We start from the raw sequence: 14670 nt of genomic DNA on the forward strand, positions 1-14670 counted from the left end.
CTATGTAGTGAAGCAATCACCATGTAAACATGGCCTCTGACTTAATCAAAATCCTAAGTTTGAATATGCTTTGTGTGTGTGCGTGCTCAGTCTTGTCCGACTCTTTGTGACCCCATGGACTATAGCCTCCTCCGTCAATGGAATTTCCCCAGCAAGAATGGAGTGGGTTGCCACTTCCTCCTCCAGGGGATCCTCCCGACCCAGGGATCAAAGCTGCATCTCCTGTGTCTCCTGCATTGGCAGTTGGATTCTTTACCACTGAGTCACCTGGGAAGCCCAGGTTTGAATATAGACTCATACAACTCAGGCTTCCCTGGTGGTTCAGTTGGTAAAGCATCTGCCTACAATGCGGGAGACCTGAGTTTGACCCCTGGGTCGGGAAGATCCTCTGGAGAAGGAAATGGCAACCCACTCCAGTACTCTTGCCTAGAAAATCCCATGGACAGAGGAGCGTGGTAGGCTCTAGTCCATGGGGTCACAAAGAGTTGGACACAACTGAGCTACTTCACTTTCATACAATTCATAGCTCTTTATAACAAACAGTGTGGTCTTTAGACAATTACCTTCTACATTTATTTCAAGTGAATCTGGCTCCCAGACTGAGCAAGTGGTCAAATTTCTCTATTTTTGTCACTATGTTACATAAACTTCCCTAAAATTCTAGAAAGAGCTTGAAATTATTTGTACCCACTCTTTGAATTCTCTAATCATAAATTAAAATGATTTTATTTATTATTTCATCTTACCTCTCTGATAAGTTTGTCCAACTGACCAATAACATGGGGTGGTGTTGTCTGGGGGGGGAAAAAAGTAAAATAGAACATGAATTCTAGAGAGAGAAAAAACTTTTGCAACAGTGATCCTGACAGTAAAAAAAAAAACCCATGCATTTTATACCAGCCTTGGCTTTGTTTCACAAGTGCCTTCACATGGTTTAGGAAAGAGAGGTTTCAACTGACTCACTTATAAAGCAACATCAGGAATCCACCCTGGCTTATTTCTAATCTTACAAAGAAGCTGCTATTTCTGTAACCAAATAAGCCTTAAAGAACCAACAAATCAACAAAAAAATCTTTAAGAAAGTAAACTTTGTATAAGACATAGCACTAGTAAACTATTTTATTGTTATTGTTGCTTCTGGAGAGGGAGATACAACCCATATGTTTTAGAAAAGATATGTGGAAAAGGCATAGGGAGAAGCACTGCCTATATATTCACCTGTCCTGGGAAACCATCTTTCTAGTCAGGTGCTGTCTACAGGTGTTCCTATTGTTTCAATAAGGAGTGATTTCTTGTTTTTTAAGTTTGAAATTTAGAAGTCTCACTAATTCAAGGACAGGAAATAAGAAAACAATCATAACTGGATTATATAATAGCCAAAATACATTTATGAGGGGGAAATAAGTATCTAAAGAGATTATAACTAATATTGTTTTTACTTGAAATATTATTCGAGACGTTTCTCATTTATGCTCTTGTCTTATATATAAATATATGAAGACTCATTTGTATCTATTTTGTACACCAATATAATTTCATCTGGTTCTTACTACACAAATTTCAGAGGTTATTGTTTGGCTTCATCTCCAACAGGACCCTCCAGTAGCTAAAAATTTCATAATCTGGCAGAAGAACACATTTATTTTTATAATTTGGTAAAAGAACATAGCTAATTTTAAGCATGCATACTGAAAGACGACCATTACCTGGAGTAATACTTTCCCACTGTACACGCTCATGGGATACATGGTGCCAAATGTCATCAGAGCAATGGCAATGGCTGACGCAGTGTCTACAGCAAAATAATTACTAAAAAGAAAAGACAATTCTAAATCTTAAATGTATCCTTCACTAGGCTTCCTACAATTTAATCCACCAAACTTTAATTATCTCAAGCAACAGGACTATTTTACCACAGCTGACCACTACTGCAATGAGAGCATCTCAAAGGAAAAAAGAAAGTTTTCAGAATCCTCTCTTGCCAAAGTTTAAGGGAAAATAACTAATAATTATGTTAATCAGTGTGAAGAGAGATGATGAAGAAAAATATATATTTCCCCACAATGTACTTTTAATCTACTTGTCAAGTGCAAATATGTCGTATATATTTATTTGCTGCAACAAATAAAAACCTTTAACTAGTAATTTCTTTTTTTTTTTGACTAGTAATTTCTGATAAAGACCAATGGAATTCATCTGTGATTCTATCAATTTGCTGTAAACATTAACTTTCCAATAATTAGTATTAAAAAATTTCAAATTCCCCAGGAATTTCATAAGATGAGACTCTTAAGAATTTGTGACAGTAAACACTGGGGCTGAAGGACAATAGCTCATCAGTAGTTCCCAGGTCTACTAACAAGAGAGACCAAAAACGCCGAAGGTTACAAGCTCATCATGTCCTCTTTTTCACTTTTTCCTATAAGCTGGGAATAGAAACACAAGTAAAGACATAGTTCCTGCCTTTGAAATGGAAGGAAACACCCATGTGAAAAAGACAAGAAACGACTTTGAGTACAAAGGAGAAGTCCTACAGGGTATCATGGCTGCACAAAGGAGTGGTGAGCCTACAGGGGTAGGATAATCCAGAAAGGCTAAATAAAAAAGAGGTGACATCTGATCTGAAACTTCAAAGATGGCCAAGATGATGGGGGCAAGATATTGTAGACAGTGAAAGCAGAATGTGCAAGGGCATGAAAACCCTAATGCAGTGAAGAAACTATGAACAGTTAAGTATAAGCAGATGGATGGCTAGTAAGGTTGGTAGAGGCTTCGTCATATTAACAACTTTTAATTTTGTTAAGTATACAAAGGAGAGGATTTTGAAACAGGAAAATATTATGTCTAGATTTGCAACTTTTAATGATCACTTCAGTAGCAAAATAGCAGGTAACTAAAGATGTGTGAGAAGAAAAATTTTGAGATCAGAAGACTATTCTAATTAGGTCAAGGAAATGATGATGAAGGCCTCAATTTAGGGAACAGAATGGGAAGAAGGGAAAGATAAAAATTAAAAGGAAAGATTAAAGAAGAGCAGGAGACAAGACTATCATTTACAACAGCCAAGACATGGAAACAACCTACATGCTTGTTGACAAATGGATAAAGTAAAAATGTGGCACATAGAAAGTGAAAGTGCAAGTCGCTCAGTTGTGTCTGACTCTCTGCGACCCCAAGGACTATACAGTCCACGTAATTCTCCAGGCCAGAATACCGGAGTGGGTAGCCTTTCCCTTCTTCAGGGATCAAACCCAGGTCTCCTGCACTGCAGGTGGATTCTTTACCAGCTGAGCCACGAGGGAAGCCCAAGAATAATGGAGTGGGTAGCCTATCCCTTCTCCAGCAGATCTTCCCAATCCAGAAATTAAACTGGGGTCTCCTGCATTGCAGGTGGATTCTTTACCAACTGAGCTATCGGGGACGCCCCATGTGGCATATATATATATACATAAATATGTACACTAATGGAATATTATTCAGTCATAAGAAGGAAATCCTGCCATTTCTGACATGGATGGACCTTGAGGACATTATGCTAAGTGAAATAAGCCAGATACAAAAGGACAGATACATATTATTTCATTTAAATCAAATACTCAGAATACTTCATAGCCACAGAAAGTGGAATAGTGGTTGCCAGGGGCTGGAAGGAGGCTGAATGGGTCAAAGTTATTTAATGGGTACAGGTTCAGCTGGGGAAGATAAAAAAGTTCTGTAGATGAATCATGATGATGGTTGTACAATAAAGTGAATGTACCAAATGCCTGTGAAAATACTAAACTGTATGTTTGAAAATGGCTAAAATGGTAAATCTTATTTTATGTATGTTTTTTGTACAATTTAAAAGTGGAAAGCAGGGCTTCCCTGGTGGTTCAGGGGTAAAGAATCTGTCTGCCGATGCAGGAGACATGGGTTTGACCCCTGATCCAGGGTGATCCCACATGCTGCAGAAGAACTAAGACCATGCACCGCAACTGCTGAGCCTATGAGCCGCAACTACTGAAGCCCGTGCACCCTAGAGCCCATGCGCCACAACAAGAGACGCCACTGCAATGAGGCCTGAGCACCACAACTAGGCCCCACTCACCACAACCAGAGAAAAGCCTACGAAGCAATAAAAACCCAGTGCAGCCATACGTAAATAAATAAAATTGAAATGAGAAAAAAAAAAGGCAGAATGCAGAGTAGCAAGTGAATGGTAGTAGCATTCACTCTCACAGGAAATACAGATAAAAGCAGTTTAGGGGATGGGGAAAACAGGTTCAGTCAAGGTGGACATGAACAGAAGATTGCTTTTTGGAATTCAATAGAGATCTGGGCTAGAAATAAAGTGAAGGAATCACACAAAGGTAGAAAAAGGCAAAAGGGTAGGGAGTCAAAGAATAATGTTATAGCATTAAACTTAAGCTTGCTAAAGACTGTTTCTTAATAGGTTTGCTTTTTAAAAAAAATCGGTTCACATCTACTCCTCTTTCCTCATTCAGCAACAGTAGCTGTGATTGATGTGTCTCTTACTCTCCTCTTCTCTGTTTCACTCATCTGGCCAGCAGAAGGGAATTTAAATAGCTTTTCCATCTGCATTATAGATTGTAGTGAAGATTTCTTATTGAATCCAATCCCCTTAATTTTTCAGATGAAGACACTTGAGGACAAGACTTGACCAAAGTAGCATAGGTCATAAACATGCTATAAACTTAATCATCATGCATCCTGATGCCCTTAAATATCAGGCCCCAGGAATGGAAATCCATTTGAGAGCAATAAAAAATACTTACTTAATTTCAATTAGCATATAAGTAATACAAAGAGCAAATGCTCCAGCAAGATCAATCAAAACAAATGGATTCATTCGGGGAAGGAAGATACTGCTAAGTCCTGGAATAATTCCACACACGCTAAGAAAAAACAAAAAGAGTATTCATTAGTAAAACTTATGTAATAATAACGAAAACTGTATGAAAGATGACTTGTATTTTAGTATCATAAATTGTTTAACAAAGAGGATTTGGGAACAAATCTCTCACTTGTAAAGTTCTCTTTTGTATCATCAATTAAAAAATAAGAAAAAGTGAAGGAAAAAGAAGAATCTGATCTGTGAGATTCATTTAGTAATCTCGGCAATGAATAATGTTAAGTTCCCATAACAGATGTGCTTCCTGTGCATTCCTTTAACAATATGTATTTTATGAAACCCCAAACATCTCACCTCCGACTAAGATCTGCAACATGCTCTTGAAGCCAACTCGTACTAGCAGCTTTAAAAAGAAAATACTTAAATTATCAAAATTACCAGAAACAATTATTAGATTACCAGAAACACTTGATTCTTAAATTTAAAAAATAAATTTCATGATGACTATGTAACACTACAAAGGGATACATTATATTTAGAACTTTTTTCTTTTTTATGCCTTTAGGATACTAAATGAAAAGTAGTTTCAACTACAGTACATAGCTGATCTGATGCAATCAATGAACTTACATATGTCATCGTTACTATTAATTTGAAGCTTTAAAGGCTTATTATACTGCAAAGCACAGCTTCCTAACCAGTGTGTTGAGAATGAGTTGCAGGTTCACCAATTACTAACTCTCTTAGCTCTCAGAGAGGCCAGGTATCTGGCTACATGCAGATGCCAGTCAGGGACTGACCCGGGACATGTAGCCTCCAGGTGCAAGCATACTCTTACATTTACCCCAGGGTGCTACAGAAATTCTCATTTATATGCACCATGATGTAGAAAAGATTGGCAAGCCATATAAAAAGTGGCCCAGAACAGCAGTTAAAGCAGACTCTGATGCCAGAATACCTGGCTTCAACCTCAACCCTGCCCTTGACTAGATATATAGCCTGAGACAAGTGACTAAATCTCCCAGTGCCTCAGTGTAAAGTGAGGAGAGTAAAATGATTTACCTTATATGGTTATAGGAGGAATTAAATGGGTTCTGTATAAATATTGAGCACAGTGCCTGGCAGAAAGTGCTTTAAACTATTTTTCACTCAAATTTCAACTCATGTTGTAAATCTTGATGTTTCTGCAAACTTTTATTTCCAGCTAATAAAAATACAAACTAGATGACTTTTCTGGAAATAAACCTGGCAAAATATATCAAACACTTAAACAAATACTGTATCTTTAACCCATTTATAATTCTTTCTCTGAGAAGATTAGAAATGCATACAAGAAATTTGATAGAAAAAAGGTGGTTACAGCTAAAAGGAAAAGTTGAAAATGTACAGTAGACTACTTTTTTAAAATATTCATGACAAAATGTTATGCAAGCATTCAAATATTATTTTTCAAAGATTATTTAATGACAGGCAATATTCAAGATGAAAAGTTGAATGAAAAAAGCCAAACATAAAATTTTTAACTGATCCAATTCTAAGTATGTAAAAAAATATACATATGTGCACAGAACAAAAAATAAAGGAACAAAACAGACATGTTAATAGACATTATCTCTGGCTCATGAGATTACCAGTACTGTTTCCTTCTTGTATCTTTCTGCTCTTCAGGGAAACATAGTTTCTAAATCTTTGTACCATCTTAAAATTTAAAGAATGAGTATAATAGTATTTTAATAAAGTTTTTTCAAAATAACTCTGATGATCATAAATATCATTATTTAATTTTCTAGTTTATGCAGTAATTCTTAAACTCTAATTCATAAAATACAACTCATACTTCATGACACTTAGGAAGTTGTTTAAGCTTGAATGGGTATTTCAGAAAGCTTTCTTCCCCTGGTTATCTTGCTATTCAAGTCAGTGCGACTTAAGACCTTCCCCTATTTTTTCTTCAAAGTGTAGGTGTGTGTACACAGCCCACTTTTGTTTTTACCTCAGTGTAAAGTGAGGTAAAACTCCTCCAGCCATCCAACAGTGGTTAACCTGGTGTGGGGGAGTAGGATTCCAAAACACTGAAATTAGTGAAAAATGTCAATAATTTAGACCACTAAAATGAAAAATTCTATCTGAACTTTTAAAGACTCGAAAGTAATTTATCAAAAGGACTAAAATTTGGTTACTTTCAAATAAATGCCCACCCATCATCGTCCCAGAGTGTTCCTGGGAACGAAGTTAATTAACAAAATACAATTATTTGCAATGAGCACATCAACTAGTCTATGTACACTGATGCTTCTAAAATGCGTTCTTAGGTAGTTTATACACTTAAAATTTCATTCATGTTATCTGGTAAATATAATTTTTTATCTCATGTAATTTAATATGTCAGTTCTGCTTGTTTTTAAGGAATATGTTAAAGCTTAAAAAGTTAGATTCTATTTCTTAATTTTCTGCTTCATAATTTTCTGAAGACTTTAGAACTTTAGGGGTAGGTAGTCCTCTTTTCCTCAGGATACACTTTCTCACTGATTTATGAATTAATGAAACAAACAAAAGACTTGTTGTTATGAGAAATTAATTGGATTTTTATTAATAGTAAACAAAAACATACCTTCAGAAACATAAGCAAAAGGTTTATTCCGAATTGAAAGCATTGTGAACAAGTTGAAGGAAAGAGCCACAAAAGTACCAACTAATAATCTTCCCCTAAAAAGAATAACACTGTTATTTTTTTCTTGGTAATATTAAACTGTAATTTCAGCATGTAGGGAGACTAGGAGATGAGGAAGCAGAGTGGTCTGCTTCAGTATTTGCAGATTCAGAATTTGAACTTGGTTTCTAGCTCTATGACCCATGTTCTGCATGGTTGCTCCATCTTACATGGGATCCCCATCCCTCCAAAAAAGACCCTTAGCATTAACAGTATCTTCTTACAGGTAATTGCTGTTATAAATTTTTAGAAATGCTACAGATATTTGGTTTATAGTCTGCTGGTTAAGTCAAACTGCCCTGAATGAAACTGATCAGAATAGGTCCACAGAGTTAGCAACTATGTTATAGATAATAACATTTCCATCTCTTCTAGAGATGGTATTAAAAGATTGGGGGGATCCAAATTATAGAAGACAAGACAGGGCTGGTTTAGCATGTTCACCTGGGTTTGGAAATACTGAGCGACCCGACATCACACTGGAGAGGCCTTTCTGTTCAGTATAAAAACGCAGGGGCTTGGGAACAGTTAAGGGTGAAAAGGAGGAGTCTTTGGATTTGGGGAGTTTGCTTTTGAAATATATATTATGACACTCTGAACTCTAGTATGGGCCAAAGTAATCACTATTTCATAATACACCAATTAATCACTGGGAATCACACTTAATAGTATGTTATATGTCAAAAGCAGAATCTTACGTGTGTATCTCGGGCTGCTCCAAAAAGCGTTCTGCGCTAAAAGAAAGAAATAATGTTAATGTATTAAATAGTCAAGTTTAAAAAGTTTATTAAATACATAATTAATCTAATAAATTCACAAAACTTTTGAATATGACCTGTTGATTACTAGTTGAAGTGACTTAGCAGCAGCAGCAGAAGCAGTGATGAGACAAGCAGACCCACAAATTATCCTCAAGGTGCAATGTCTAATCTTTCTCTAACAAACCTGCTTTTGGGTTTATACTAAGCATTAAAACATGTCTGACTGAATCTCTTCCTTTTAGTCACATCTACTTATGACTGGATTTAGTAGTATCAAAGGTAATAAAAGAAGGGTATAAAGAGGGAGAAAAGTCTGAAACATGAAAAAACTGTATTATCAAATCTCCAGCATTGCTCATATTAATTTGTATACCCTTTTAACCAGAATGTCTCACTGGATTCTTTCATAGTTCCAAAGGTAGCGGAGGTAGAATTTGCAGTGACAGTTAAATCATACACGAATGTACCTTTCTTTTAAAATAAAGAGAGCTCCCAACTGTGCCAAGACTGTGGAGGCAAATACAGCCAGGACTTCTAATCTTTCAAATCTGAAATTGGAAAATTAATTAAATTAGCATAATTTTTTCAATTCACAAACTAGCATCTCTAAAACACATTTACTCACTCACTACAATTCTAACTACGATAAGCCAAACACTGTTTAAAAAGTCTAGTTTCTAGAATGATAATAAACAGTGAGTATCTTAGATTTTAGAAAGAGTGCCTATTTATACAACATATATTCTCTATGGCTTTTATTCTCTAGAAATATTCATTATCATAATAACAGCTAACACTTAATTGACCCATCTTATGTTAGATACCAGTCAAAGTACTTAACACATTACCTCATCTAAATCCTTATGAGGGTTATTCTATCCACTTTAAAAAAATAAATAAGTAAGAGATAAAGAACTTGAAGCCCAAGAGGAACAGTAACTGTTTACAGTCATATAGCTAGCAAGTGCAAGAGTCAGAGAGTTTCAAACTCAGACACTTTGGCTCTAGCATTCATGACTTTAACCACTATTGACTCTTTTTTATTTCTTCTAGGTCCTTATTAAACATTTCTTGCATCTTCTCAATCTTTGTCTCCAGGCTATTTATCTGTAACTCCATTTTGTTTTAACCACTATTATAAAGAGGAGAGTGAAAAAGCTGGCTTGAAGCTCAACATTCAGAAAACTAAGATCATGGCATCCGGTCCCATCACTTCATGGCAAATAGATGGGGAAACAGTGGAAACAGTGGCAGACTTTATTTTTCTGGGCTCCAAAATCACTGCAGATGGTGAATGTAGCCATGAAATTAAAAGACGCTTACTCCTTGGAAGGAAAGTTATGACCAACCTAAATAGCATATTAAAAAGCAGACATTACTTTGCCAACAAAGGTCCATCTAGTCAAGACTATGGTTTTTTTCAGTGGTCATGTATGGATGTGAGAGTTGGACTATAAAGAAAGCTGAGCGCCGAAGAATTGATGTTTTTTTATTTTTTTATTTTTTCAGTGGGTTTTGTCATACATTGACATGAATCAGCAATAGATTTACACGTATTCCCCATCCCGATCCCCCCTCCCACCTCCCTCTCCACCCGATTCCTCTGGGTCTTCCCAGTGCACCAGGCCCGAGCACTTGTCTCATGCATCCCACCTGGGCTGGTGACCTGTTTCACCATAGATAATATACATGCTGTTAGAATTGATGTTTTGAAACTGTGGTGGTGGAGAAGACTCTTGAGAGTCCCTTGGACTGCAAGGAGATCCAACCAGTCCATCCTAAAGGAGATCAGTTCTGGGTGTTCACTGGAAGGACTGATGTTGAAGCTGAAACTCCAATACTTTGGCCACCTCATGCGAAGAGCTGACTCCTTAGAAAAGACCCTGATGCTGGGAAAGATTGAAGGCAGGAGGAAAAGTGGACGACGGAGGATGAGATGGTTGGATGGCATCACCGACTCAATTGACATGGGTTTGAGTAAACTCCAGGAGTTGGTGATGGACAGGGAGGTCTGGTGTGCTGCGGTTCATGGGGTCGCAAAGAGTCAGACATGACTGAGCGACTGAACTGAACTGATACTGCCTGTCACATCTACATATAATTGCAGTTAATTGAATATGTCTTATTATCCCTAAACTATCAGCTAGAGGCCATGGACTGCTGTCTTACTTATCTTGGTTTTTACCACTATACATAGTTTAATGGCATTCAACACTTGTAGCATGTACATACACTAAAATTTCTCAAGGAAATAATTATGTTCAGAAAAGATAATAAATAATTAAGGATGTTCATCACATTACTTTTTTCTCCTCAAATCAGCTGGTTTAATTCCAGGAGGTACAAAATTCAGGAAATAATAAAATAATTAAGGACATACATCACATTGTTATTGGTAATAAAAAAAATGTTGGAATCAACAAAAAACCATTATGTATTACTAAAAATATAACAAATGTATTTACTGACATGAAAGGAAGTAAATGAAAAAAAACAGGGTTATAGGAGAGTATGAAAAAACTATGTAAATGCAGCAACGTTATCTGTAGATATTGATAAGCTGACACTAAAGTGCACACATGGAAATAAAAGGTGAAGGAAAGCAAAGGTCTAAAGAACAAAGTAGGAAGATTTCCACTACAGTATACCACTACAAGATTTCAAACTACAGTAATTAACACAGGATAGAACTAATGCAAAGACAGACAAATACACCTTGAAGAGAAAGGAAAATCCAGACACAGACCAACATATACATGGTTACTTGATTAATGAAAAAGTAGCACATAAAAGCAATAAAAAACTTGATTCAATTAATGTTTTATCAAATTGAATAGCTGTATAGAAACCAATGTGCCTTGACCTCTACTTCAAACCATATACAAAAACCAAATTCTAGTTTGATTTTTAAGCCTATATGTGAAAGGTCAAATTGTAAAACTTCTAATGACAGGGAAGAGTATCTCATGATCTTGGGCTAAGATTTCTTGACAAGTACACAAAAAGTACTAACCATAAAGGAAAAGACTGATAAACTGAATTGATCATTGAAATTAAAAACTTTCCATGCATCAGAAGATAGCTTTAAGAGAATGAAAGAGAAAGAACTATGGATCAGTAAGAAAAAATAAGCAACCCAGTCTAAAAATGGATAAAACACTTTAACAAGCATTTCAGCAAAGGGGTAATCTGTATGGCTAATAAACATAAGAAAAAGTGTTCCAATATTCATCAAGAAAATAACTTAAACCTACAATGAGATACCATTGCACATCCTAGAATGGCCTTTAAAAACAGGCAATACCAACAGTTGGTAAGGACATAAAGCGACTGGAACTCAGATACACTGCCAGCGGAAATGTATACTGCCAGCAGAAATGCAAAACCACTCTGGAAAACTGCTTGGTATTATCCTATCTTCTAATGATGAATATATGCAAGTCCTATGACAGTAATTTCACTCAAAGACATATGCCCAATATAAATAAGCACCCGTGTATACCCAAAAAAAGTACAAAATGAGCATATGTAGTTTTACTCATAATAACAAAAAGCTAAAAATTACCTAAATTTCTTTCAATAGTTGAACATATAAATGAATGTTGGCATATTGGAATATTAGAGCAAAGAACAAGAATGAATTACTGCTATATGATGATACATATTACAATCCCATTTATATGATTTCAAAACTGGCAACAAAAATCTGCAATGACAGCAATCAGAATACTGGTTACTTTTGTCGGCGTTTGACTCTGACTCAACCTTAAGTCATTAATGTAGGCTTTGGGGGAATTTATAATGGTTTATATCATGATTCAGATAGTAGTTATACAAGTGTATTTATCTGTTAAAATTCATCGAACTGTACAAGGATATAAGAATAGAATAAGATAACAGCCAATGCTACCAAGAAATTTATATTTTAAAGGCGAAGACAAAAAGCCAAATAACTGATAAGTTCTATACAGAGAATTATAGTAGTCTGATGCGTAGTGTTAGTCACTCAGTCGTGTCCGACTGTCTGCAACCCCATGGACTGGGTTGCAGCCTGCCAGGCTCCTCTGTCCATGGAATTCTCCAGGCAAGAAGACTGGGAGTGGGTGGCCATTGCCTTTTCTAGGGGATCTTCCCAACCTAGGGATTGAACCTGGGCCTCCTGCATTGCAGGCAGAATCTTTACCGTCTGAGCCACCAGGGAAGTCCAGTCTGATGCGACAAGAGACTAACTAGGTAATCTATTTTAGAATTCATTTTAAATTGGGCCCAGTCACTTAATGATATTAGCACTTGGTAATATTAAGACTGGAATAACAAAACTGGGCTTATCTTGAAACAGGTGAAGAGCAACTCAAGGAAAGAGAAGAGTCTGTATAAAGATCCTAAAGCAAGAATAAGTTATATTCAAATTATAGACACAAAGACAGTGGTAACTTGAAAAGAAATTGGCTGGGTCTAAGTCATACAAAGCCTTTATAAGCAAGGGAAAGGAGTCAGGATTTTATTCTCAATATGATAGGAAACAACTGGATGGTTTTAAGGAGTAGAATGATAGCATGACTTAGGCTTAAAAAAAAAAACAAACATTGGTTGCTTCACAGAGAATGGGCTACAAGGGTTGGTAAAAGCAGAAGTATGCGGACTAGTTAGGATTAGGATGCAGGATGTTGATGAAGGCAAGAAATGAAGGTAGCTTGGTTAGGATGGTAGTACTAGAGATAGAAATGGGGGCAGAGGCAGATTCTGGATGTGTTTGTAAATTATCCTGACATAATCCCCTGATGGATAAATGTGGGTGATGAGAGAATAATTGAGGATTTTGCCTGAGCAACTAAGTGGCTGTGTTATTTACTAAGATGGGAAAAACTGCAGAGGAACAGATTTTGGGGAAAGAAAACAAAACAGGAAATTTAGCTTGAATTTAAGACATCAATTAGGCATCCATGTGAAGCTGTCATGAAAAGAACACTGACATGAGATAAATCTCAGTGCTGCAGAACTGAATTCTGGAATTACCAGATATAGATGATACTTCAAGCTATGCAACTGACTAATTATATTTAATTGCTCTCTCGTTTCCTATTCTCTAAGCAATGAGACCAAAATGGAAGCTGTCATGTCTTTATTAAACCTTGTATCCTGGCCATAGGAGCTGAACTAAAAAGACTAACATCTATACCAAGGTGGACAAACCAACAGCTCTTTCTCATGATTTTCGGAACTAGAGCTGGGGAAAAGTCCTTTCCTCTCTAGGAGGAAGGTGAGAAGGTTCCAAGTCTTGCTAGAAGTTATCATTGCAGCAGAGTGGAGAAAAGTGGTCTGAGAACCCGAACCTGACGTGCAGAGAAAAGCAGGCCACTGAGGTGAGAGAAAGACAATGTCCTGAGTGTCCCTATGCCAGCTCACCTCGGTCTTCCCACACTTTGAAAAAGTACATTATCATTTCCCCCGCAAATTAGTTTGAGTTGGATTTCTGTCATCACCAAAAGCCTGACTCAAGAGTTAAGATTTCCATATACAGATATCTATTCCTTACAAATGATTATCATAGTAACAGTCCAACTCTATCAAATTTCAGTGACACATAAATATCTTCATTTTGCATTAAAATTTCATGTTCATTCTGTCCTATTATTTAAGTAAATAAAACCTGATTTTGTTCAAAAGAATATAATCCCAATGAATGGTATGGAAAAGAAAGGTTAAGTCTGGTTCAGCAGTTTCTTCACCAAGGTTAAGTTTTTCTTTCTAGTTCTTTCCTTGACTCTGAAGGGAATTCATTTCTTTTCCTAATATAATAAAAAAATCCAGGACTTCCCTGGTGGTTCAGTGGCTAAGACTCCACACTCCCAATGCAGGTGCCCTGAGTTCAATCCCTGGTCAGGGAACTAGATCCCAAATACTGCAACTAAGACTTGGCACAGCTAAATAAATGAATAAATATTTTTTAAAAAAAATCCTCTGATATAAAAGATCACTTTCCAGCTTTCAGCAATTTCTAAACTAGAGACACAGAAATCTCAAAATCTTTGTCAGTTTGTTGCTGTCACAAATCTAATCTTATGATAAAAATACATCTCTACCACTGCATTAATGTGAAAATGTATCCCACTTACTTTAACATCTAGAAGATATATACATGAAAATCCTTTGTACTTTCTCTAACTGAAATAAAAAATTACCAAAGTATCAAAGACCTTAAAATGAACATTTTATGTTAAAATTTGTTTTGTAAAATAGCAAAGAACCTAATGTGAACATTTTACTTCAATATGATTTAAATTTAAACACCTATGTTTCTTATCTAGAATCCTCTTAGAAGATGCTTTTTAAAATCTACTTTTACT

At 36.1% G+C, this 14670-nt stretch overlaps 1 protein-coding gene across 2 annotated transcripts in view; it reads right to left on the bottom strand.

Moving 5' to 3' along the window:
- SLC30A6 (solute carrier family 30 member 6) overlaps positions 1-14670 on the bottom strand; it is a 42458-nt gene that overhangs the window by 15791 nt on the left and 11997 nt on the right. Inside the window, exons 6-12 of one of the 2 annotated variants that reach the window (XM_061155645.1) lie at positions 8791-8871; positions 8261-8296; positions 7464-7558; positions 5207-5255; positions 4776-4895; positions 1707-1809; positions 747-794 (exon numbers count right to left, since the gene is read on the bottom strand). In XM_061155645.1, the coding sequence (XP_061011628.1) occupies positions 747-794; positions 1707-1809; positions 4776-4895; positions 5207-5255; positions 7464-7558; positions 8261-8296; positions 8791-8871 (532 nt within the window). Of the gene's footprint in view, positions 1-746; positions 795-1706; positions 1810-4775; positions 4896-5206; positions 5256-7463; positions 7559-8260; positions 8297-8790; positions 8872-14670 lie in introns of those variants that run through there. The other variant, XM_061155646.1, reaches the window with a different exon arrangement.

The sequence above is a fragment of the Dama dama genome, chromosome 11 (assembly GCF_033118175.1).
Source record: "Dama dama isolate Ldn47 chromosome 11, ASM3311817v1, whole genome shotgun sequence".
Lineage (NCBI taxonomy): Eukaryota > Metazoa > Chordata > Mammalia > Artiodactyla > Cervidae > Dama > Dama dama.